The following is a 25,948-nucleotide window of genomic DNA, read 5'->3' as shown; positions in this document are numbered from 1 at the left end:
TTATGTGTCCGGTTTTGTGCCTCCTTGAATCCGACACCCTTTTAAAGAATTTAACCATGCGGACTAGTTTCCATCAATACCATGGTTATTTTATTCTCACTAAAATAAAGCAGTAAAGTTCGTATTGGGTACTATAGTCATTACCTCATTACAAATGTCTTGTATACTGTACAAATTTGTTTCAGATTCTCTTATTTACAGCAGTTAGGGGCAGTCGTGGCCTAATGGTTATAAAGGTTGCGGGATAATATAGGTGGGGCAGTGATTGAACAGATGAACAGCGTTCTCTTCTACCCTCGATACCCACGACTGAGGGGACAATTGCTGCCCAGATGTGTGTGTTCACTACTACTCACTGCTCCTAATGTGTGTGCACTATCTTGGAAGGGTGAAATGCAGAGGACAAATTAAGAGTATGGGTTACCATACTTGACCTTCTCGTCACTTTACAAATAAAAGGTACAACGCAATAACAATGGCAGCACTGGGACTGAGAAAAATGTTTATGGTAGACTGTACTACACAGCTTTGGACATATTGATAGTTGGTCACTATTATATAAAAAAAAAAATACAAATTGGGATATTAAACTTATTTTAGTAATATTTTATCTTATAAACCTGCTTGTTAAAAAATTAACCTTTAGTACTAGTCAAGAAAAAGTATATTGCGGCCTGGAATAAATGTAAAAATTCTTAAACTATTTTAAAAACTTGATATTTGTTTTAATAAATTGAACATTAATTATATTGTAGACATGTGCCGATAGGCTACGTAAAAATTATCATGCGCAATATTGTTATTGCAATTATTATTCGTGGCCACTTGAAAATACCGTGAATAATTCCTTATTACAAATTATTTCGATTTTTAGAATGCATTTTATGAATACTTTTCCATCAACGGCTTCAAATGTAACACTGGCTGTCTGCCTGACAACAGACATTTACATCGATAGTCTGGCGTTATAATTTATTTGCTTTTGGTGTACTGTGGAGTGGGTAAAACTGTTTTTAATGGCAGGCTAGCAGTAACCGTTGACTCGCGCTAGCCTAGCACTGGCGAACTATGCAACTGGAACGACTGGATGGAAATTTTTTAAATTTTCGAAAACTGTCTCCACTGATAAATAACTCTAAGGCTAACTTGGAAATGAGGCCCGATGTCCAAAATATATTCAGGGTACAGTAAGTGCATGAATTCGATGTGTTAAATTATTTATATGCGGCTCAAGAAGTTCGCAAAGATAAGATATTCCTTCCGCAGAAAATCTTTATCTTTCATACACTATCAGAAAAGGCAAGGGGATTTTGTCCGGCTAAAAACTCTTTCTCTACGATGTGCTCGTCTAACAATTTGCGCTGAGATGTCCACAGGATTTGAAAGAAAATGTAAAGCCATTGCAACAAACACTGGGAATTAGTTACGTCACCTATATGTTTCTTTGCTCACAGCTGATTGGTCAAACTTCAGTCTGAGATCTCGAATCCAGAACTTAACCTGCCCCGGAGCAGGTTAGCCGTGCAGCGTAAGATACCATGGCAACGAACACCGATTAAAGCCGAGCTACTTTCATAGTACCTAAAACCCAGGGTTGGCAGAAACTAAGCTGAAACATAGCTGGCTAGCCACCTAAACCGGCTTCATGGGCCCGTGATCTAACTTTTTCTTGGCTTTCTCTGCCACAACAATTGTGTTATACAAACACACAGTTACAGCAGCCAATGAAAATTTAATGTAAAATCTACAGGGACCAAGAGCCCAACTAAAGCAAACACTGATCACCACAATGGTGACACTTCAAATGAAACAAATATCTAAATATCTAATAATCTAAATATCTAAACTTCTGCTAATTCTCACTAAGATCATCTGACAGCAATAGTCAAAGTAATTCTGTCTAAATGAGACCATAAATGATGTTGAAAATATGTCCACAATGGCCACATTTGAACTAGTTTTTAACCTTGTACGAAGGTTCGATGAAAGTCTATCGGTTCAGTTAAGTCTGTATCAGTTACAGGGAAGCAATTCCATTGATTTGTTTGGACATTACTATTTCACATAGATTTTATCTGATTCAGTTGTGTTGTCACAACACAAGGAGCTTACATAGATTCAACAAATTCCATTAATGTTAATAAAAAATTATGTGCTTGTGTGGAACCACTGTCCATAATTAAATTGAGTAAGTTTAAAGAGTCATTCTTTTTGAGTGACAGGTTAAGTTAATTAAATGCAATACAATAGTGTTTTGGTGGTAAAAGAAATATATGTGTGTTACTTTAACAAAACATACTTGGGTAAAAATAACAGAGCCACAAAACCATTTTTTGAGTGTATTAAAGGAGCATGTGCTCTGCATGCAAGCACTGATGGATGCAAGACATGGGCTATGTTTGCAGTGTAACATTCTTGCTCATGTTCATGTCTCCTGCACTTCAAGAAATCTGTTAAATGATGTAGAACTTTATTCAGGAAATTCCTAATAAACTTTACTAAAGCAAGATGCATCTTTTAACCTGTTAAGCTGCAACCCCATTTTTGAAAAATCCCCAGATATAGCATACCCAAACTGAAACAGATACAGTTCATGAACCCTTTGTACTAAAAGCACAAGTAAGATCTCATTTGAAAGCTGACACCTGGAAGTTTATTGTAAATATAGAATTAATTATTGTCATAATGAAAAAAAATAGTTATAAATAACTTCAAAGTTTTGTAAAGTTATTATACATTTATTTTTATGAAACATCTTCATGAAAATAAAATTGAAGTTATCATTGTAGCAATCTATAAATGCACTGCAGCTAAAGCCACATGTCTAACCATGTTATATTTAAAATCTGAAGATGATAAGTCTAAAACTCTGTATTTAGTTCAATGTTTTTCAAGATCATGTCATATGACTTTATTTTGATTACTCTAAAATGCAAACTGGTGTTTATTGTCATCTTATAAGCATCTATTCAGTCTATTGCCTCTATTGTTTTGTGATGCAAAAACGAGCCCCATTCAGTCTCAGTCTCCCCTGCACATATTCACACCTCTCCAGTCTGGTTATTGCTCTAAATATGCTTTTCTTTTGTCTGCATTATAATCACTAACGACTAGCAATTCACACTGTTTCAATCGCTCATTTCTTTTATAAAAGTTCTCACTTCACAGTGAAACTGTATCAAATGCCCTTTTTGAAAAAAGAAACATTTCAGTAAGCATTCTTATTTAGAAAAAATCATAAAAATGACAGCGAAGTTAGGTAACGTTAGCAGCCTAGCAGGTGCACAGAGCTAGCTAGCATGTTAGCTTAGCACACCATCAATACACGACAATTTATGATATTAAAATCATGTTTTTACTCTAAACTTACTTTATAGTGCAAGTCGAGTGTTTTAAATAACTTTCTGTGATCTGATTTGGCTTCAGATAAAAAAATCTGATAGAAAATATATTATTTTATTGTATTCTGCACATTGTGAAAGTCTATATATCGATTAGCATTACATTATACATATAATCTATTATTATGAAAATACCTGACATGGCTCGAAGAACACAGGTAAATCAAATATCATTGCAATCATGTTTATTGTCTTCAAAACATCTTTATCTGCACTTTACAGCGATCTCTCTGATAGCTTTGTTGTGCCAGGACTTCCTGAATGTCACATGATTATGGCTCTTCTTCATGTGATCCATATATGGACTTTACTGAACAAACAGCGCCCTCAGACTGTCAGTATGAATTGAAAACACAGTACATCACAGTATACAGCGCTCATAATGATTACATCGACGCATTTGGGTATACATTCAATAAATATTATTCCTGTCTATAGAAATCTGATGTAAACCTATGAGAATCTATCAATATTTCTCCAAATCTGCACATGTTTGAGCTAAAAGCCCTGAGGGACGTTGTTTTGTCAAGCGCTGTCATGACGATCGCACGGGAGTTTTTTTCTGAATGAGAGCAGCTGACGCTCATAATTCATATTTAAGGTAACGACTCGTTTTTTAATTTCATAACTCCTGACACAAATTAAGACATAACTGTCACTATAAGTTTCTCAGAATACAATAGTGGTCAAATACTGAAACTTGAGTCTTATATCTTTTTAATTATGTATAGTTTGTCAAGTTAATAACATTAAATATGATAGTAACTTTGAACTATAAAAAAAAAAAAAAACGCTTCAGAGCGCCCACGCACTGGTGAAGCTTAACAGGTTGTAGAATGTAGAATGTAGAAAAAACAGATGCTTTATTCAAACAAACAGTTTAATAACTTTTTAATGTATCTAATTACAGTGAGTAACAAATCAAACGCAAATAAGCACGCAAAACAAAGGAACAGAGAAATAAGGTAGATGCACCATTGTTTGAAACATGCAAAACTAAAATGGGCGTTTACCAATCAGTGGCCAATTTCAAACTACAATAAATGTTTTTCAACCATTTTTCAACAGACTTGCTAAAATCATGAAGGCCCACCCCTAAACCAAGCCCCCAGTGGATTAGAGCAAATCGGGTAAAGCGGTTGAAAATGCCCACTAATTGAGAAACAGCCACTAGTGTTCTGCAGAGATACATCATGCCTGAATGATCTTGTGCTCATCAACTACAAATCACTGTTAGTTCAATGTCACTGTCTCCACCCATGTGTGCTGTTGTCTTTCATCAAAATGTCAATGCTGATCCAACACACTTTAAACATTGAAATGTCAATCTCAACCAAAATTTGACTCTTGTGTATAAGATTCTATACACGGCCTGGACCCTCCTTATTTATTGTTTTTTATTTGCAATCGCCCCGTAACTTCAGTAAAATCTACCAGAATAGCATCCATTTTTGATTGTAATATACCTTTCTGTCGTTCAAAATGTTTTTTTTTGTTGTTTTTTTCTACCCTGCCAGGGGACTGCAGATGTAAAATAGCCTATGGCTAACTCTGGTACAATGCATCAAATGGCAACATTTATGTTATAGATTGTACATGGTCCCTATAAATAAAATAAATAAAAAAATAAAAAATAAAAAAAACGATGGTTTGGATCAAAACTCAACATTGTATCAATGTCACCATGCTATCTGGGTTAGTCCCAGAGTCCCTGACTAAAATGCAAGTTTGAGCTGTTGTAATTGAAAGCAACTTGCACTGACTAATCTTAAAATATGTCAGTGTCATTGTTTTGTCTCAAGAGATGCACACCAGTGTTTTTTTAGGGCACGTTTATGGGTCATTCCTGGGATTCGGTAATATTTCAACTTGGATTTCTGTTTTTTTTAAACTACATATAAATAATTTTACCCCACATCATTAGGCACATATCAAACATCCAAAAAATCATATTTTCCCACCTCAGGCATTAAAGACATTCATTTCACTTTTTGTCAGATTTAAACATTTATTAAACTTTTATTCTCAACCCTAAAATGGACAAAATGGACTTGGTTTAAAAAGGATTTTACACAAAACTTGCTATAAAACAAACATGTAGCCTACCTACTGCTCATGTGTCCCTCATAACATTTTAATAACTACAAATGTAACATTTATGTAGTTTTCACATTTTTTTGGGACTGAAGTTAAAAATACACAAATTGTATGTCTGTGATCTCTTTATTTTTGTAATAAATATTTTAACTAAAACCACAATTGTATTGTGTTAGTCCTTAACATCTCAGGTGGTAATCAGCAAGAAATACTTTCATTTTCAATTGTCTTCCTATTTTTTCCCAAAATGTTAATGGACAAGGTTAAGAATAGTGTGATGGGGAGGGTTGTAGACTGTAACCGGTTTGAAGGGAGGCATTTTTTTCTTTCTCATATTGTGCCCTTCTTTCTGGATCAACATATCTGCATGCACAACAAAGTCTTTCTGCTACTGATGTGGCTGCCATTTCTGACATAGGATGCTCGTCAGTGTTTAAGTGGACACATTACATCAAATATTCTATTTATAACAAAATTATGAGTTGTCATGATTTTGGTAAACTATATCTTCACTGAAACCATGACTATTTTATATTTTTTTTAATGAAAAGTATCCATAAATTAAGTGAAAAACTCGACTCTGTCACAAGTTTTCAACCCCGAACCAATGAGAAATTTCCAGATATGTGACAGGGTCTGCTCCTCTAGTGTAGGAGAGTAGACCATTGGCAGCAATGAAATAAGTACATTGTATATAATTATGGATTAAAATAATAATTTTCCATATTAATTTTTATGTGAGGTTGAGTTGTTAAGCTTGACAGTACACACCCTTGACTATAATAGGCCTAAAAATATTACTAAAAAGTATGATACTGTTTACCATTTTATGCAACACTGTTAAAAAGACCTGAATGATGTCATTTCTGGTAAATTATGTCACATATGGCCGGGTGGAGTCTAAATTTTTAAAGGCGGAGAATAGTTGACGTGATGGGGTTGAGTTCAGATTGAGTTCAGAGGGACATCACTTTATAGTCTGTTTTTAGCATTTTTTAGAAAATATTTTTCACAAGAAAGTAACACAAATAAAATTTAAATAGGCCTACTTACAACATTGCAAAACATGTTTTGACACTGTGCACATTTTGTTAAGTATTTTCTAAGTAGGCCTACAAATTCAGTGAAGTAGGCTACCTCAGGGACATGACAAAATGCTTAGTGTACAATAGAAATAAGACATTATTTTATGAAAACAAAAATTATTTAAATGCAATAATTTTTTATTCATTATAATGGACATAGGCCTACCAAAGTAGGCCTACTGTGAAAAGCTTTTAATATTTCATTTTGGTGAACCACCACTTTAAAAAGTCTGGGGGACTGAAATATTACCGAATCCCAGGATTGACCATTATAAAAGCTACTTAAATGCCCTAGTTGAACTAAGGTCCAAATCCTGGCTTAATCTAAACCCTGTCTGTGAAACCGGGCCTTCATTTTTTTTTTACATAAACATCCCTTAAATATGCCATTATCTGACCGAGTTCTTCTGTGCTCTAAATCACTCAAATCATTTCGATAATCTCTGTTCAGTTTTTGCTAAATATTAACGTTAGTTGTTTTCATGCCTTTTGCGAGACACTGCAATTTTCAGTGACACTGTTGTAAACATAACTAAAACCTTACCGCCCGTAAAATATGTAACGTTAATAAAATCTTAGAGAAATGTGTCATTTTTATTATCATGATGACATGGATAGGAAATCGTCAACAAGGGGTATATGGTTGGATGTCCTGTGGTGCTCGTTGAGTGTGTCGCTGTCGCGCTCGCGCACACACACACAGATCCAGTTACACTGGTAAAATGGCGTCGGTGGCCATTTCAGCGGAGACTAAGAAGATTACAGATTTACGCGTTGTAGACCTGAAATCTGAACTCAAAAGACGAAATCTGGATATTACTGGGGTAAAAAATACACTCATCGCAAGACTGAAGCAGGTAATTTTAATTTAAATGTGTAAATTACGGTGACGTGTTGGCAAACGCTCGCGATCTAGCTTGATGGCTAGTGAGTTAGCATAACGCTAGCAATTTTTATTCCAAACATGTTTGTATTCCCAGCGTTTTTTAATGTCTTTACTAACAACACAAATGTAATGCCCGTATTTCGTTTGGGTGAAAACTTGAATTTGTGTGAAATATTTATTAGCATTTTTAGCAATGAATCTGTAAATTAAGGATGTATTAAGGAGGCTAAATTATATTAGCGAATGCTGCTGCACGCGCTCAGATCAGTTGCTTCAACTTTAAACAAATTCACCATCTCTATTTACAGTCTTTGTGTGAATTTATTTACAGTTGAAGTGTCAAATGTAATGTTGTGTGTAACAATATACATAAATATGTGTTACTGTAGATATAAATTAGTAAGGTTTGTGAGATGCAAAACAGCATAGCACCTGGTCGTTGTTTTATTATAGTTCATCGTGTAGAACTATTAGTTATGTGCAGTGTAACTTAGTCCAATTTTATTTAACCAAAAATTATGTATTTTGCTGCTCAAACCTTCTGCATGCCGTGTGTTTAAGACCCGGACCTTCATAATTCGCATTTTCACATCATTCTGCAACACAATTACAGTGTGATTAGAATGGTCGTTGACTAGAAATTCCCATTCTCAATGTTTGAAATTGAATGGTCTGGTATTTTTGTGTGCAGGCGATAGAGGATGAAGGTGGTGATCCAGACAGCATTGAGCTCACCATGTCAGCTGACACACCCACGAGAAAACATGGCAAATCTAAAGGTAAATCTTCACTATCTGAACTCAACTTCTTTAACTAACTTTAATAAGTTGATCAAATGGCTTTATTGCACATCCTCAGGAAAGAAGACAGACCTGGATGCTGATACCACCATGGAAGAGGAATCCTTGTCTAAGGTACGAAAAGTGTTGAAACTAATAAATTATTAATATATTGGTATGAATTTTGGGTACATTTTTATAAAAGCATTTATAATCTAAGATTAATGATTTAGCGTTTTGAACAAATCATTTGAGTCAAAGATTGTGACCAATTCATAAATAACTGCCTCATTCTTTAATGAATCGGCCGTTTGAATGAATGACTCAACTCACTCATTAAGACGTCACTTGCCGCCAGATACTGGCAGCTAAGTTTCATGTTTAAAAGTCAAATAATTTTTTACCCAACATAATATTTGTATATTCCAAAAATATTTTAAACATAAAAAAATAGAAAATAATAATATATCATAACATTATTTAATGCAGTTGTAACTTTTCAGTGTAAGTGATTTAATCTGATTGGTAATAGCCCGATAGTGTCTTAATATTCTAATTTAAATTATTGATAAAATTTAAGAATATGAAATGAAAGATGAAGCATACATTTGATAAGATTTGGAAAAATGCCTTTTAGAAAGGTAAAAAAAAAAAGCCCTCAGGGTAAATATCACAAATATGCAGATTTAACAGGATTGCATTGAGCACAGGGTTCCTGCGGGGTCTTAAAAAGTCTACAATTCAGACCTTTAAATTTAAGGTCTTAAAAACTGCCAGATTTTTATCTGAGGTCTTAAATTTCATTTAGTCTGGTCTAAAAAAGGTTTTACCCTCGTTCATTTCCAAAAACACTGGCCGCAGAAAGTTATTTTGGTGTGTTGTAGTTCTTTCTGGTAGGGCTGTCGCGGTGAAGTAATTTCCCTTGCGGTAATTTTGAGTGGCTCAGTAGCGCGATATGCGGTATTACCGCCATTTATTTATTTATATTTATTTGTTGCTATAAATACGTGTTATGACGTGGTCAGCATACACAAAAACAATGTAACCAATGTAACCGAAACTAAACAGCGTCTCTGCGCATTGAAAGACTGTCACTCAGCGCGCAGTTACATTGTTATGCCAACGGACTGTCTTTGAGTGAGTCATTACACCGTTCATTCAACGAAAATGTTCAAAAAAGCTAATTCCTTAAATGATAGATGTAATGAAACAAGGCGTTAATTATTATTTTTTAAAATTTGAGTTCCACTTTTCAAGGCTCAGGTGGCCAGCAATGCTTCACTTTTGGGCAAAGCTGAAGCAATGCTTCACTTAATAGAGACCAATGCGTGACTCGCTGCTTTCCCCCCACTGCTTCCTCGCGCTGTGTAATGCTGACCAGCGCTGACGCCATTCATGGTAAATAGCCTTACACGTTAAAAGGATGATACGACAAATATTTCGCTATCCTTGGAAACGGCAACCTTTTCACGAATATACAGGACTTGACTTCAAAGACAGACGCAGGTAATCGCACGCGCTCAGGCGATCTCATTCACTGTCTGTTTAGGCTTAAGTCCAAATCCACGAAGCCTCTGTACAAATCACCATGATAAACAGTCTTGTTATCATTATTAACTTATTTAACATTCAATACACATGGTACGAACTACGAAGGGTGGCCTTATGAAAAAAGAAAACGCGGTTGCTGCGGTTACTTGCATTCCTCTGCGGTTGGCCTGTCAGTAGCGCGGTATTGCAATATTGCGGTTATCGCGACAGCCCTACTTTCTGGGGGATTATTGGTGTTGGTACGTATGCGGTGATAAAACTACAAATCCCATGATAAATGCAATACCTGCCCGCAAAATACGTCTGCGTCTCCTCTGAGTTTTTTAAAGTTCGGCTACGTGTGGAAAATGGGTAAGTGTACTTTCAACGAGACATGGCTAGATCACAGCGATTTTCCGCTGTTGGTTACAAGCGGTACCCATCTCCAGGTACGAGGCTCGCTGTAGACTTTGCAAAAAAAAAATTAAACTAGGCACTCTGGGTGTGAAGGCGTTGGAGTCACACGCCAGAGCGGAGAAACGCAAGCTAGACGCAAAATGCCTTCAGCGGACTCGGCCAATTAGCCAGTTTTGTGCCTCACCCCTGCCGTCCCTACCGTCGGCCTTTCTCAATGCCTGGTCCCTCCGATCTCCAGCGCAATATCATCGCAGCTCCGTCGAACGACCTTCAGGGTACTTTTGGATCGACTGACACGTCGAAAGCCGATGTACTGCTTTGGATACTACACACGGTGACTAAACACCACTCATTTAACAGCAACAGTGAGATTAGCGATCTCTTCCAAGTGATGTTCCATGATTCAGTAATAAGTATCCAATGAAAAAACTACTCAAGTAGTTAGTTACTAGTTATTTCGGGTTATATGTATATAACATGATATTTAGATATTTTTATTATCATAATTAGGCTATCTTTGCAACAAAAACAGAAGAGACAAGCATTATTCCTGCCATCTGTAGCCCGAAAAAAACATTGCCTGTCCTTTGGTTTGTATAATAGTAACTTATACAACTACATTTGGATTATTAGAGAATGTCGAAATAAAGTGACTTTGCAGAGTTTTGCATTCAAGGGCATGTAAAGGGAACCATTGACAAAGAGAAGAAAGAGTTAAAACTCTTCACATGTGCTCGCGCTCATGACCGCTACTGAACATCTGAACACAAACAACGATCAAATGCTCATCAACAGATCATCTTCTGTCTGTTCTCCAAAATGTAATCGGATGTATATTTCTGCAAGCATGGCAAAGGCATTTTTCAAGTCGAGTTCGCACCCCACTGCGCAATACACACATTACCGCGGGATGGTGGGTGTTCATTTCATAAACTGTCGTCAATGGTAGCTTTTTTAATGTAGCTTATTAATGTATATGTCCAAAAAACGGATAAAGTCATACATTGTAGTGCTATCGTGGTGTAATTATCTGTTTGGTTGTAAAATGTATTACCTGAGTGTAGAGCTGGGCGATATAACGATAATTATCGCGATATTATTTTTCTCGATAAAACGATATCAAGAGTTCGATAAATGTTCGATAATGTTTATGCGCCAAAAGCGGAACGAAACTGAATATGCCGCTGTTCGCGCATAACTATTCTCCTCTATTGGTTCTTTATTTTTTTTAAACAGCAGACTTAATATTTATCCGTCTCTGGTCATGATTTGGAGACGATGAGCATGAACCGTTTTGCCGTGCTGCTTATATTGATCACGCTGTAAAACCCCGCGCCCAAATCGTCCATGGATGAGAGTCTGAAACAAGCACTGGTGCGACGTTGTACTGGTGAGTGAAATGAGAATTTTTTAATAACGGAACACTCATTTATATTCACTTTATTCAACAGGAAGAACAGCTCGTTCCGTGCGTCATACGTCATTACGCTATTTCAACGTCATTGCACATGCGCAGTCCTTTTAGTTTTGGTTTTCAATCCGATCAAATGTTTACATGTTCTCTCGATCGGATTACAAAAGGAGTAAACCACCCCTTTCAATCCGATCGAAATTTCAATCGGATCGAGCTCAATCGGATCGATTAAGGTGTTTACATGAAGGTTTTTTAGTCCGATTGAGCCGTCAATCCGATTATAAGTGTCCATGTAAACGCAGCTAGTGATTTAAACCAGTTTAAAGGCAGATGAAACAGCTCTGACAAACAGGAGAGACACTGTGTGCAACGATACAATCAGAATCTGAATTGAAATCCATTTACCATGGATTTACTGTAACGTTAGCCTAGTAATATTAACTGCACCATGAAATGTGGGATATACATATTGAATTGTATGATATTATTAATGTAGACAATGTATTAAATGACTAATGGAATATAGTTACAGTATTTAATAATGTATTTAGGCTACCGTTTTTTACCGGAAGACGAAGGCTTCAGCGAGGTGCTTGAGGTCGCTGAGCCCCGCTATGAATGAATGCCCCGTTAAGTCATTAAAAAGATATAAGACTCAAGTTTCAGTATTTGACCACTATTGTATTCTGAGAAACTTATAGTGACAGTTATGTCTTAATTTGTGTCAGGAGTTATGTAATAAAAAAATTAGTCGATACCTTTAATATGAATTATGAGCGTCAGCCGCTCCCATTCAGAAAAAAACCTCCTGTGCTGTCGTCATGACAGCGCTTGACTATGGAAGCAAATAAGAGACATAACTATTTGAAATTTAACAGCCACTGAATACTTAGTTTTGAAATATTTTATTTTGAAAAACATTTATCTGAATTTATTTCCTCTGAATTCACCCCATTGAAATTATTTTACTTTGGAAACCATGTATCTGAATTGATTTGTTTATTTGTTTTGATTAAAAACCTGAATATCGATTTTAATATTTTTCAATGCTCACAAATTCAGATACAAAAAAAAAAATCAACTTACAGAATTTCAGATAAAATAGATTCAGGTTGATCAAATTAGACTGCTTAAATTCAGATCTCAAATTCAACTGCTCAAATTCAGATCTCAAATTCGACTGCTCAAATTCAGATCTCAAATTCGACTGCTCAAATTTTTCTGTCTTTGGTTATATGTTATTATAAGGAGGCAGCCTCTCGCAATGCAAAGTCAATGGAGACGGTTGGATTTTTTCGCCCCGCTTTGGGCGTGGCTTAAATACGCTCTGTCTCTACACAGGCTCAGCTGTTTTTCCTATCATGGGTAGCCCGGATGTTACCATGTGAATATTTAACTTGAATTTTTCGATCTGAATTTGAGCAGTCGAATTTGAGATCTGAATTTGAGATCTGAATTTAAGCAGTCGAATTTGATCAACCTGAATCTATTTTATCTGAAATTCTGTAAGTTGATTTTTTTTTTATCTGAATTTGTGAGCATTGAAAAATATTAAAATCGAAATTCAAGTTTTTAAACAAAACAAATAAACAAATAAATTCAGATACATGGTTTCCAAAGTAAAATAATTTCAATGGGGTGAATTCAGAGCAAATAAATTCAGATTAAGGTTTTTCAAAATAAAATATTTCAAAACTTAAGTATTCAGTGGCTGTTAAATTTCAAATAGTTATGTCTCTTATTTGCTTCCATACTTGACAAAACAACGTCCCTTGAGCTTTTAGCTCAAAAATGTGCAGATTTGGAGAAATATTGATAGATTCTCATAGGTTTACATCAGATTTCTATAGACAGGAATAATATTTATTGAATTTATGCCCAAATGAGTCGATGTAATCATTGAGCGCTGGATACTCTGATGTACTGTGTTTTCAATCCATACCAGCAGCCTGAGGGCGCCCTATGCACAGTATAGTCCATATATGGAGCACATTAAGAAGAGCCATAATCATGTGACATTCCAGGAAGTCCCTGACACAAACAAAGCTTTCAGAGATCGCTGTAACATGCAGATAAAGAAGTTTTGAAGACAATAAACATGATTGAAATGATATTTGATTTACCTGTGTTCTTCGAGATATTGTACAACAGTTCAAAACTTTAAAGTACGGTAGTAGGCCTTAAATGGCCAATGTTCACAGAATACAGGGACTTGGTCTCAAATGAGTTAGATGTTTATTGAGAATACTCAGGGTTTGCTTATTCACAGTGATTTCAGGACACACTTGTATCCTTTATAAAAAATTATTTTTATATAAATATTTATTTTTTCTTCTGAAAATCTGATGACATATTTTGCACACAGGTAAAGGTGCCCAATATCAGTCATTTCTGAAAATAAATAATAAAAAAAAGTGTTTTCTATACAGAGATATCGGCCATAACAGCAATATTAATATCGGTATCGGCCACGATTTTCACATTGGTGCATCACTAAAAAATACTCAGGTAAATGTAACGAAGTAAATGTACTTCGTTACTACCCACATCTGTGGGCAAGTGATGTAACTGGTGAATTAGAGAGGGCAAAAGTGAGTGGGTCTTGTCCCACCCACATACATTGGTTTCCGACGCCCATGGGAAAATTAGAATGTTATGTTTTTAGTGATATAATAGTTTTCAATGTTTTGGCAGATGGCCATCTAATGAACTGATATACATAATATACTGATATACTTTTTTGTTTGTTTGTCTTATTAGTTATTGATTAGTAAGTATCAATGAACAATTTCCCCAAATTCTTTAGAACTTTCTAAAATTCTTATATCAGTTTTTGTTTTATTTTCAGGAGACTGAGGAAGAGGAATCCGAAAAAGGTATGTCTGGTCACTCATTAGGGTGGAGATGTAACTCTTGTTTTTCAGGTTTCAGAAGGTTGGACTTCTCTTGCTTCCTTTTTCTTTTGCTGTTTTTCAATCTCAACGTTCTAGCCGTGGGTCTTGCAACAATTCAGACATTAAAACGTTCCATCTGGACCATGTGCTGCATCAAAGGACAGATAACGCTTCACCATTTGTGTTAACATCAGTGAAACTCCTAATCTCATCATCTAATTTGTTCAAGAGCACATTACCCTGCCACCACATTTCATCAGCAAGAGGAAGCCTTTCACCCACTCAGAGAGTTTCCTCTGTTCAGAACACCACCAAAGGTTCAGCAGGATGCCTCTTTCTTTCTGTTGAGTCTGGACTACCTCCTGAAATGGAGACGGCAACAGGCTGAGTGCCTTTGACTGGTCAGAACATATGTTAACCTCGTTCACCAAAGTCTTGACACTTCTTTCTGACTGCAATATAGCCCACATGGCTTAAGGGGACATCAACATCACTGCTTGTGCTTTGAACTCAAGACTGGACATAGCTCAGTGGACACCCATTTTTAGCCGTGTTACTGGACAGAATGCTGTGAACAAGGCCAGATTTCTCTAACGGATCAGAGAAGATTTGCCACCCTGTTTTTGATTCGCCTTCATCAGCTGTAAACTGAGATGGACAGTCAGCGGAAACGTTTGAAAGAAGACCCTCGATGTGACCACAAGAAGCTTCGTGACATCTGGCAGGAGGACTTGCGTTATGGTATAGATATGCAATTCCACTCTGACTGAATGCATGTCTGTAAAGCAGAGAAGTGTCAACATCACCCAGTTGTGGAACCTTCAAAATGTGGACCAAGATAGATTGTCATTGGCGCTTATATTCAACGTTGCGAGAAGATTGTTCAACCTCTTCGTTGTTCTCTAAGGAATGTGTTTTATGTATAGCTGTGGTTTCCCCACCCTCGATGACCACTAACACTAAACTTGCTCTTTGTTGTACTTTCTAGGTCACGTAGCACAGAGATTTGAATGTTAAACAATGTGTTTTTTGCCATGTTTTATGCTTGTTAAATCCCTCAGATGTAACTGATACTGATGATGCTACTCGTGACAATTCTAAAACCTTCTCCTGTGAAGACGGCCTTGGAGAGCCTGAGGCTGAGGCAGGAGTGGAGCCTGATCTTGAGGCTGAAGCAGATGTGGAACCTGAGCCCGATCCTGATGTGGAGATTGAGGCCGAGAGAGAAGCTGAGCCTGAAGTCCCAGCGATGGAGGCCATGGAGAGCGAACCTGCTCCTGAACCCGTAAAAGAAGTTGAGGATGACAATATATCTGTCACCATCCAGGCCGAAGATGCCATCACACTGGATGTGGATGGCGACGACCTCCTGGAAACAGGTAAACATGTGAAACTTCCAGATTCTGAGGCAGACAAGGGCTGCGAAGAGCCTGAGACCACTGCTGAGATGAGGCAGGAGACAGATTCATTGACTGAAGCGATAGATGGCCGCAAGGATGGTAAGAGAGATGATGGGCTGAAGTCTGACGCCGCCAAGAAAGACAACAGAGAGGCCTCGAAGAAAGGAGAAACGGGAGACAAGGAAAAGGATTCTGGGAAGAAAGGCCCCTCTTCAACTGGGGCGACAGGTCAAGCAAAGAGGTTTGTCTTTCTATGTCAGTTCTTTAAGATACTACTACCAAGTTCCAGCTCAATAAGAACTCAGCATTGTGGGTAGCCGCAAGAATTTTTTCATAACAAGTTGTTCATTGTACCTAATCCCTGCCTTTGGTTTGCTCTTTTGGTTTGGTTTGCCATTTTTTCGAGTTTGGTAATTGGAATTAAACGAGGAGCAGAAAACACGTCTGTTACGCACACATTTCCAGCACTTGCTTTTCCAGTCCCTACTTATGGGTTAAAAAAAAGAGCAATAGTTCCAGTGATGTCAGAGGGGTTTGTCAGTCCAGTGAAGTGATTCTCTCTGAAGTTGAACACCCTCCTGAGGATGTCATTGGTCAAGGGAATAAATTGGCAGAAAACCTGACCCACCTTGCTCCTGTGGAAAAGCAAGAGAAAGAAGCCTTATTGGAGTTTTGTCCGAGTGCAAGACTTGCCTATGGGGATTTTTTTGTTCTTTTCCTTTTTCTGTAATGCACCAAACATTTGTATAACCTTTGTTGTTCATTTGGAGATGTACCTCGGTGCCCACAGTCGTCTCTCATGCTTTGGTACTCATTTAAGTATTTTTCTCTTCTTGTTGCTGTCATAATATTCACATTTTAGCTCTTCAAAGGACAGAGATGGAAAGACTACGAAAGATGATAAAGGTATGACTTTATTTCCTAAATATTTTTGCATTTTGGAATTTCAGCCTTATATTCAAATTATGTATACAACAGCTGGCCTATATGATAAAACATCAGTATTAGCCTGTTCTGTTTTTGAGGATCAGTACAAATCTGCCTGATACAATTTGAAGTTTAATTATTGGGAAAGTTAAGCTGCTCTGATGCTCAAGTTGTCATTAAAGTAGCGGCATGTCTTGTTCTGTCTTCAGGAAGTGGCAGCAGCAGCACCAGCTCTACTCGCAATCTGTGGGTGAGCGGCCTGTCGTCCAATACCAAAGCAGCTGATCTTAAGAACCTCTTTGGCAAATATGGAAAGGTAACGGCTCTTTGTATGTTATACATTAGCACCAGCTTCAAATTAACGTGCTTGTGATGTTGTGAGGGGTTGTAAAAAACTAATTTTTTAAATTTACAATTTTTTTTTTTAACATTGTTTCAAAATAGGTTTTTAGTGCCAAAGTGGTCACCAATGCTCGTAGCCCAGGAGCCAAATGTTATGGACTAGTTACCATGTCATCCAGTGCAGAAGTGGCCAGGTGCATCTCTCACCTGGACCGCACAGAACTCCATGGACAACAGATATGTGTGGATAGGGTAAGAACTTCACCACTGTGGGATACTCAACTTACTTAAGGGATTTCAAAGGATTTACATTACTGCAGTCAAACATCATCAATTGTGTTTGCTTTTGTGAAAAAACAAGGGGTATTTCATACTTAATCTCTGATCTCGTGGTATCATCCTCATAGGTAAAAACTGACCCGTTCAAAAAGGACTTCTCAAAGAAAGAGGGAGAAGAGAAGACAAGTTCCAGTAAAATTTCTGGAGAAAAGCGCACTCTAACTGGAGCAAAAACCTCCAACAAGTAAGAGTTTATGCAATTTGAATCTCTTTCCATTCTATTAAGGGGAGGAGTGTTTCATTGGTTATACACTGGTTATACTTTCCTTCCTTGTTTTAATAGGACTCCAGTTTCATCTAAGAAGGAGGAGAAGAAATCAGACAAACCCTCTGAGAAGGACAGCAAAGAAGCAAAAAAACAGGACCCCAAAGGCAACAAATCTGATGCACCATCTTTCAATTCAGGAGCCGACGTAGCAAAGAAAGATGATAAGAAACATGGACGTATGTTATAGTTTGGTTATATTCACTTACTGAGAAAGTTTAAGAACTTAAAAAGACTTTCTAGTTGTGTTTTAAATATCTGTATCCATCCCTTCCTATCCACAGGAAAGAGTCCAGGTAATATGGTTCTCGACCATATTAAAGGAGAGCAACACTTCAATAAATCTCGACCTCCTTTCAGAAGGGGTGGAAGGTTTGAGAAGGTACTGCAGACATCCTCCGTATGAACTGTATTATCATGAAAGAGGTAGAAGTTATCTGATTGTGTATTTCTTTGCAGCCTGGTCCACCCAACATGATGAACCGACGTCCCAGATGGTTCATACCACCTGAGGAGGTTGGTCAACTCCTTTATTCTGAGACGACATAACCAACGTAAACACGATCTGAATTATTAAGACTAAATACACTCTAGTATTTTCTTTTGAGAGTATTTTGTTCATACTTGCAGATGGAGATGATGAAGAAAGGACGGCCCATGCTTAACAAAGGTGGAAACAAAGACATCCTGCCATTTGAGAAGATGAAGGAACAGCGCATGCGTGAGCGCATGGTCAGGGTGGAACGCGTTCGCAGGGCTATGGAACTGCGTAGGTAGGTGTGCGTTCTTTTACGTTCACACACAAAACAGTAAAGTGCTTGAGCTGCAGTCTGTAATGCTGTTTTGGTGTGATATCCAGACGGCGCGAGGTAGCAGAGCGAGAGCGCCGGGAAAGGGAGCGTATCCGCATTATGCGCGAGCGTGAAGAAAGGGAGAACCTAATGAGAGAGCGCCAACGACTGGAGGTGGAAAGACAGAAACTCGAACGCGAGCGCATGGAGAGAGAGAGACTAGAACGGGAGCGGATCCGTATAGAGCAGGTACAACCACGAAATACTTGCCCGTGGAAACTCAAAGCAGAGATTCTGTCTTTACGTTGATGTTCCAAAAACGTATGTGTGTGCAGGAGCGACGCAAGGAAGCAGAGCGTTTGGCTCGTGAACGTGAGGAACTGAGACGGCAGCAGGAGCAGTTGCGTTTCGAGCAGGAGAAACGAAACAACTTAAAGAGGGGACGTGATGTTGACCAGAGGTGTGCAAACAATACTGTTGGATATTAATTCTTGGGGTCCAGTGATCTCTGGTTCAATATGGTTAAGTTTTTCCATCTCTGTATGTGCAGGAGGGAAGACCCATACTGGAATAGTGGTAAAAAGATGCAAACGCAGCCAGAGGGCCGGATCGGTCAAGCTGGAGACTACAATAGCCGACAACAGAATCGTTTTAATGATTTCAACCCCAGAGACCGGAACCGATACCCACAGACATCAGCCGGGCAATCCAACAACTTTGATAGGTAAGCAATCACAAAAACAAAAGTAGGAAGAAGAGACTGATTTTCCACAGACACTTTCATTCCAATGAGTAAACCTACCAAATTTCCGGATTGCCTCAAGTTGCGAATGAACGGCAACCGTTGAATATTTTTTTTTTTTCTTGGCAGACGCAACCGCTTTGACAATGAACCTGATTCAAAGAAAAATCGCCCTGCTCCGCGCAGAGAAAGTTCAGGGTTCGACCGCTATCCAAAAGACTTCGAAACCGTGCGAAGAGCAGAGCCTCCACCTCGCACAGAGCTGCGAGACAGCGATCGTCGAGAGATCCGTGACCGTGATGAGCGTAGGCAGGTGTCCATGCCTGATCGACCAGCTGGAGGCAGAGCGCCACCTCCTGCCATTGCTCACTCTCGCACCCCCAGAGACGGCAGCCACGCTGGCTGGAAGACTGATGGGGGAATGAATACGAAGCAAGGAGATGTCAGGTACAGATGAGCTTCTGTTTGTGCTCCCTATGCTCTATGGTTGGGAATTGAAATTTGGTTCTTATTCAGTACCTATTCAGTAATCGAATGATTTTCACGACAAATGGTTACATTACCTGTTCTTCTGCTTTGTTCCATCAATGTGGACAAAACAGTACTAATTTTTTTTTTATTAAGGGGAGATATTTACAATTGATTACTATTGATTATTTGGTAACACTTTACAGTAAGGTTTCATTAGTTAACATGAACTAAGAATGAACAATACTTCTACACCATTTATTAATCTTAATTTCAACATTTATTAATACATTCTTAACACCAAAAGTTGTATTTGTTAACTTTAGGTAATGCACTGTTAACAAACAATGAACAACAGTATTTATTTTTAACTAAGATTGACAAATGTATTGATCATGTAATAATTAACATGGACTAACAATGAACTAATGTTAACAAATGAGACCTTTTTGTAAAAGTGTTACCGATTATTTTGACCATTTATAATGAAAATTATAAATCGCATGAAATCACAATATCTCATCCATTTACCTCCAACATATTTTTTGTCAATAAGACGAACAATTATTTCTGTTACTTTTAAAAACACATTATTGTTATCAAATACAGAAGTAGCTGTAAATGATGCACACAATGTCAGGAAAGAATCATCCCTTTGCTAGAATACATTTTAAATGCACTATGGGGCATTTTTGCCCTTACATAAAAAAAAAAAGATTTTTGTTCCTTTGATTGGCATGAAGAAAAAAAAAAACAAATATATAGCCACCAGCCTCATTTATAGAAGCACGTAATAGTGGATTTAATCCTAAATTTCATCTCGGGGCGGCAGTGGCTCAGCGGGTCATGCAGGTTGTCTACAAACCGGAAGGTTGGTGGTTCCATCCCCAATTCCACCTGACCAAGTGTCGAGGTGTCCATGAGCAGGACACCTAACCCCAGATACTCCCGACGAGCTGGATGGTGCCTTGCATGGCTGACTCCGCCGTCGGTGTATGAATGAGTGAGTGAATGGGTGAATGTGAGGCAATATGTAAAGCGCTTTGGTGGCCATGGGTCTGTTGAAAGCGCTATATAAATGCAGTCCGTTTACCATTTACCATATCTGGCATCAAATGTGAGGAACAAATCGATATTTAAGGCGAGACACTACAGGTGAATAGGGTAATTTTTTTTTTAACTAGCAGATATCACCACGAAACTTTCCCAGTTGATTACCTACATTAAGATGAGAAAAAAATGTATTACAAGTTTTCTGTAATTTAATGTTTAAATATGCAAATTAGGCATTATCTAATTAAATACTCGCTAATTTGCATATATATATATATATATATATATATATATAAAAAAAATATGAAATCTGAGTATTGGATAAAGCCAGGTTCAAAATTCTTTTTTCATTGTGTTCACATATTAGGCCCTGTTTACACGAAAACGATTCCGGGTGAAAACGTAATAATATTTTATCGGATGTGCCTTTCGTTTACACGGCGACGGCGTTTTTGGGGCTTAAAAAAGCAAAAAAGTGAAACCACCCTCCAAAGTGGAAATCTTAAAAACGCTCCACCGTCGCGTTTCCGTCTAAACGGGTAAAAACGCAAATCTGCTCATGGCGGCTCTCGTCGCGTACGCATTTACGTCACAGGCATGAACCAGTACAGGAAAATAACAACCAACATGTCGGATTATTTCCATACGTCGGACCTTCAAGTTGCCCTAGCAGCTCTGATAAACGTCCAAGAGTCTTCAATTTCGCGCTACTAGGGAGAGAAGTAGAAGGAAGGTTGTACGCAGGCGCACGGACTTGTTGTTGTTGTGTGGCAGTGCTTCACATTGCCACCTAGCCGCCTGGAGTGCATACTACATCGCATTTCTAACACTTTTGCGTCTCCATATGCACGCAGATTTCCCCCCCATAACGCTCGTCTAAACGCAGAATAAAAAGTGAAAACGAAACGCCACTTTTGCGTTTTCTCTTCAGATCGTTTCCGTGTAAACATGGCCTTAGATGGGGGGGAAAAAATTACAGAGGGATTTATGGATATCTACTTTTGTTATCCTGTAAATCAGAATATACTGTCAATAGCCTTAAATGATTTTCACCATGTTTTTTGGAATAAAATGTTATATAAATCAGGCTAGGAATAATATATTTACAAATCCCTCTGTAAATGTCTTCATAATATAACTAGGTACAAGACTGTAAAGTTTGGTGTATATAGGTGCTACTGCAGTGGAGATTTTGGACTTGGAGTATGAGAGAAAAGTCATTTTGAGAAAACAGGCTTTAAAGTCCCCATGAATTCAAAATTGACCATACTTACTTTGTTTGCCTAAATTGATCGTTTTGTGGTGAACAATTCATCCATGCAAGTCAATCCACACAAAAATTTTTTTTGGCTTCGTAATCTTTAATCAAAATCTGAAATTTCCCCTCCCCTCTGCGTTGGAGGACCTTGCCTGATGACGTAGGTTTCACGGTTTGGGCGTCTTCTTAACATCCGTAATCACGCCCCTCCAACTGACAGTAGACAGGCTGAATGAAAACACCTACTTTTCTAGATCCAATCAGGTGCTAGTTGGGAAAAAAGCCACGCCCACCATTTTGCCTCATTAGTATTCCGTTTCTCTCGGAAATACGTCGCAACACTGGAGAAAAGTCGTTTGCAACTTCCGGTTCACGGGGACTTTAAAGATGTAACATCAGCCAATGAGATTGCGCATTTAGAGTTAAACCCCCCCTTTTACTTTCACGATTGGTTGCTGATAAAAAGGAAATGACCATATTTGGATCCGACAGCATTGTACAGGAGAGAGAGAGCTTTCTAACGGTGCAGACAGCGATCGCGGAGCAGCATGATGATTTAGAACGCCAACTTTTGATGAATTTATGAGAAATCTACAGACGCAAACAGACAAAGTGTAGTAAAATAAAGACCTAAATGTGTATTTATGACTTTTTTTCACCACAAATGTGAAAGAAGACATGTTATTGAAGACAAATATCCCAAAATATCAAAATTGACCAGTAAAAAAAAAAAAAACTATGTTTTTGCCTGCCGTGTCTCGCCTTAAAGGCAGAAACATGAAAAAGTCCTATTGCTTACGCCAACTGAAGAACATGCGTTCAAACTCCGCTCGTATACCAGTAATTATAATAATCCAACATCGATTAAGGAAAATCTTTTGTGCATATGGATGACTTGTACATAATTCATAGGAACATTTCAGAAACTGTTGTATGAACATTTAGGATCATATTAATGGTCCTATAAATGAGGCCCAATGTCTTTCATTAAAAACAACAACTCTCAAATCAGTCTTGAACTCACAAGATATCAAATATCTCACTGAATAAACACGATCACAGACTGATATTTCTGGCTTGGCGTTCATTGAGCTGCTGGTAACCAGTGATTGCTGCTTACTATTACAGAGCCGTGCGAATGCGTCCAGAACGTCCTGGCAGAGAAGGTCCTGGTCCTGCCATAAGAGGGGTGTCCACAGCCAGCCGTGGCAGAACCAGCTTCAACAGTCGAGACGGAGGCAGACCTGTGGTTATGGGAGAGCAGGTGAAGTGCATGCCTCTGACACTTAGATTTGCAGGCCTCCAGCAAAAGGATGACTAAATAACCTCCATTTTACTACAGCAGCACTTTGGCAGTGGCAGGCAGGTGGTGGTGGAGCGGCATGGACGCGATCAGGGCCCCAGGAAAGACTGGCACGGGGCAGCAGGATCACAAAGCGGAGGATTCACAGATAACCGTCGAATGGGGGACAATAGGCCTGGCATGATGGCACCACACTCCAGGTTTGTTTTGATCTAGAGTGCATATTTCAATCTGTTGTCTTTTCTATTTATACCAGATCTAGCCAGCTTATTTTGAATTAACAACAGGTGAAGAAGAATGTTGACACTGCATGCATACTGATTGTGTTTCTTTCTGCAGTCATTCCTCCACCGGTATCAACAGAATTGTGCAGATCACAAATGTTCCCATGGCCGGTGGCAGCGGAGGATTCAAGCCCTTTAAAGGAAGGTTCTAGCATCCGACTCTTCACAGCAAATAAATATAAATACTTTTTTTGTTCCCTTTTTTTATTTTGAACTTCTGATGTTTTTAATTGGCTTAATTTATAGCCGCGAGATTATTGTAAAGATCCACATTGATTTAGTTTTTTGTAAAAGGCTTTACATGTAGGTTTTTCTTTCCTGAACTGTACTCTGGTGATCTGTAAACAACCTTTGTGCACATACATGTTTTCCTGACATACTATACTGTAGGTGCTTATTTCTTAACGTGTTTGTTTAGATGACCATAACTTCCTGTTCCAGACTCTCTCATTTGCTTTGGGCAGACTACTGTGTGTAGCACTGGACACATCTGTAATTCCGTTAACATTTCAATGTGATCCTTTTTTTTGGTTAATGATTATTCAAGTTCATATTAAATTATATGGATTATGACGTTTTGTGCAGTTTGATTCTGTAAGTGTGCAGCCATACTTGCCTCAGTTGAGTCTGTGGAAGGAAGACTTGAGCAAATCTGAAGTGGAAGACTGTAAATGACAATCGGAAGAATCACACAGACTCACTGACCAGATTTCCTTTAATCAGATGTATTGTCCCTCATCTAAGGCATTTGTTACAGAAAAATTGTCCATCTACTTTTAGACACTGTTGGGCTACATAAATGTTTTTGGTCTTTAATGAACCTTACCCACAACTGGGAAGGTTGACCCTTGTAATATCCACATTTTCTTTTGTCCTTTTTCTTTTTGCTAAGTTAAAATCTTTTGTGTAAATATACGTATAAACACGTATAAAGGATATAAAATAGAAATTGTAATGGGACTGTTCCTTAAAATGATTTAGGAGTACATGTTGTATTCAGCTGTTAAACATGCATCACAACTGCCTTTCCATTATGGACTGACCCAGTAAAATTGAAACTTCAAGACAAATGCACCAAGAGAATCCTTTCCAGTTCCCATCATTTGCAGAAAGCATGTAATGTGTGGCATTTCAGTGTCAGTGAAGTTCAGAAAATAATCATCCTCCCTGGTCATTAGTAATGCCCTGTTTCAACTCAATCAGTAGCCCTCTCTTCAATTGCAGATTTCTTTTCCATATCCCTAGATGGAACTAAGATATGAAACATCAAATTATATTCATGAGAAGTCTTGCAAACCCTTGCTATCTGGAAACGGGGCAAGGAAAATAAAATCTAAGTGGCAGCATTTAGAGTGGAACTGAACCATTAGCAAGATCCTTATGTTCAGTCCTTAATATAGCTCCATAAATATAAGCCTTATTGCAAAACATGGTATTTACTGGGTGTTATGAAACAGGTTCAGCTGTAACCACACAAAATCTGGTGATTGTGTATAAAAAGAGGTATATTTCTCATCTAGTGCATTCAATGTAACAGTGCATAAATAACTAAAATGGTCTATGACCTATAACGGTGTTTCAAAGGGTGCTGCACACCAATGGCCAACTTAGCAGACAAGGCCTTGGAATATTTACTGATATTATTTGGGGGTCAAAAATAGATTTAGCTAAACATATTAGACAGTTTCAAGCCATTTTCCATCTATTTTCTATTTGAAATGAGCTCATTTTTAATTTATAGAGCTTACACCCACAAACTCCACCACTCATCCCCCCTCTATAAATATGACATTTGAGTATTTATCCCACTAACATCTTGTGACATTTCACACATCTGCAATTAGCAAGATCATTTTAGAAGCAAATGGTTAAAGCTGAAGCACATTACAAATGAATAAAGTTATTGGCAAACAATACAAACGACATAAGCTAATGCACAGTGGGTACATATAATATGTGCTAGAGAAGTCTGTTGCACGTTGTCCTTAATCACTCCTTTATCAGACACGCCACTGATCAAAAGCACCCTGGAATGTCCATATTTAACCTGACCTGCAAGTATAACAGTTGAGTAAGTATTTGACTTTCACAAATGAACTGGATCAGAACTGAGCGTCAGCTTATAATAATGATAAAGTTTGTTGTCGGTTAAAATGGATGACTTACCAGTTACAGATATATAATATCTCATTTCATCCCAATAACCTAAGTACAAACCTTTTAAGACAATTCTCTCCCAAATCTATCGTAACTAGCTTGCGCTTTCCTACCGA

At 37.9% G+C, this 25,948-nt stretch overlaps 1 protein-coding gene across 2 annotated transcripts; it reads left to right on the top strand.

The window, feature by feature from the left end:
• The first annotated feature begins 7,269 nt into the window (after positions 1-7,269).
• sltm (SAFB-like, transcription modulator) lies at positions 7,270-24,044 on the top strand. Of its 2 annotated transcripts, none has more exons than XM_056234123.1 (20): positions 7,270-7,440; positions 8,161-8,248; positions 8,328-8,383; positions 14,458-14,485; positions 15,565-16,144; positions 16,766-16,809; positions 17,040-17,146; positions 17,275-17,424; positions 17,580-17,695; positions 17,795-17,955; positions 18,061-18,158; positions 18,236-18,292; positions 18,407-18,549; positions 18,636-18,816; positions 18,903-19,027; positions 19,118-19,291; positions 19,439-19,756; positions 23,217-23,352; positions 23,434-23,591; positions 23,731-24,044. In XM_056234123.1, exons 1-20 carry the CDS (start codon positions 7,306-7,308, stop codon positions 23,825-23,827), a joined length of 2,952 nt encoding a protein of 983 aa, XP_056090098.1. In that variant the 5' UTR covers positions 7,270-7,305; the 3' UTR covers positions 23,828-24,044. The 2 variants fall into 2 exon arrangements, with proteins under 2 accessions (XP_056090098.1, XP_056090097.1); XM_056234122.1 differs by having other exon boundaries at positions 7,271-7,440; positions 23,431-23,591.
• Positions 24,045-25,948: the final 1,904 nt, after the last annotated feature.

Source organism: Rhinichthys klamathensis, unplaced genomic scaffold (assembly GCF_029890125.1).
Source record: "Rhinichthys klamathensis goyatoka isolate OS25496 unplaced genomic scaffold, OSU_Roscu_1.1 h1tg000388l_1, whole genome shotgun sequence".
Taxonomy (NCBI): domain Eukaryota; kingdom Metazoa; phylum Chordata; class Actinopteri; order Cypriniformes; family Leuciscidae; genus Rhinichthys; species Rhinichthys klamathensis.
Note: the sequence above shows the minus strand (reverse complement) of the source record. Positions and strands in the feature narration are given on the sequence as shown.

Coding starts and splice junctions, on each gene's coding strand:
- sltm (XM_056234122.1), top strand. CDS start 7,306: ATGGCGTCGGTGGCCATTTCAGCGGAGACTAAGAAGATTACAGATTTA. Junction 18,159..18,235: donor GGGGTGGAAGGTTTGAGAAG/GTACTGCAGACA, acceptor ATTTCTTTGCAG/CCTGGTCCACCCAACATGAT. Junction 18,550..18,635: donor AGGGCTATGGAACTGCGTAG/GTAGGTGTGCGT, acceptor TGTGATATCCAG/ACGGCGCGAGGTAGCAGAGC.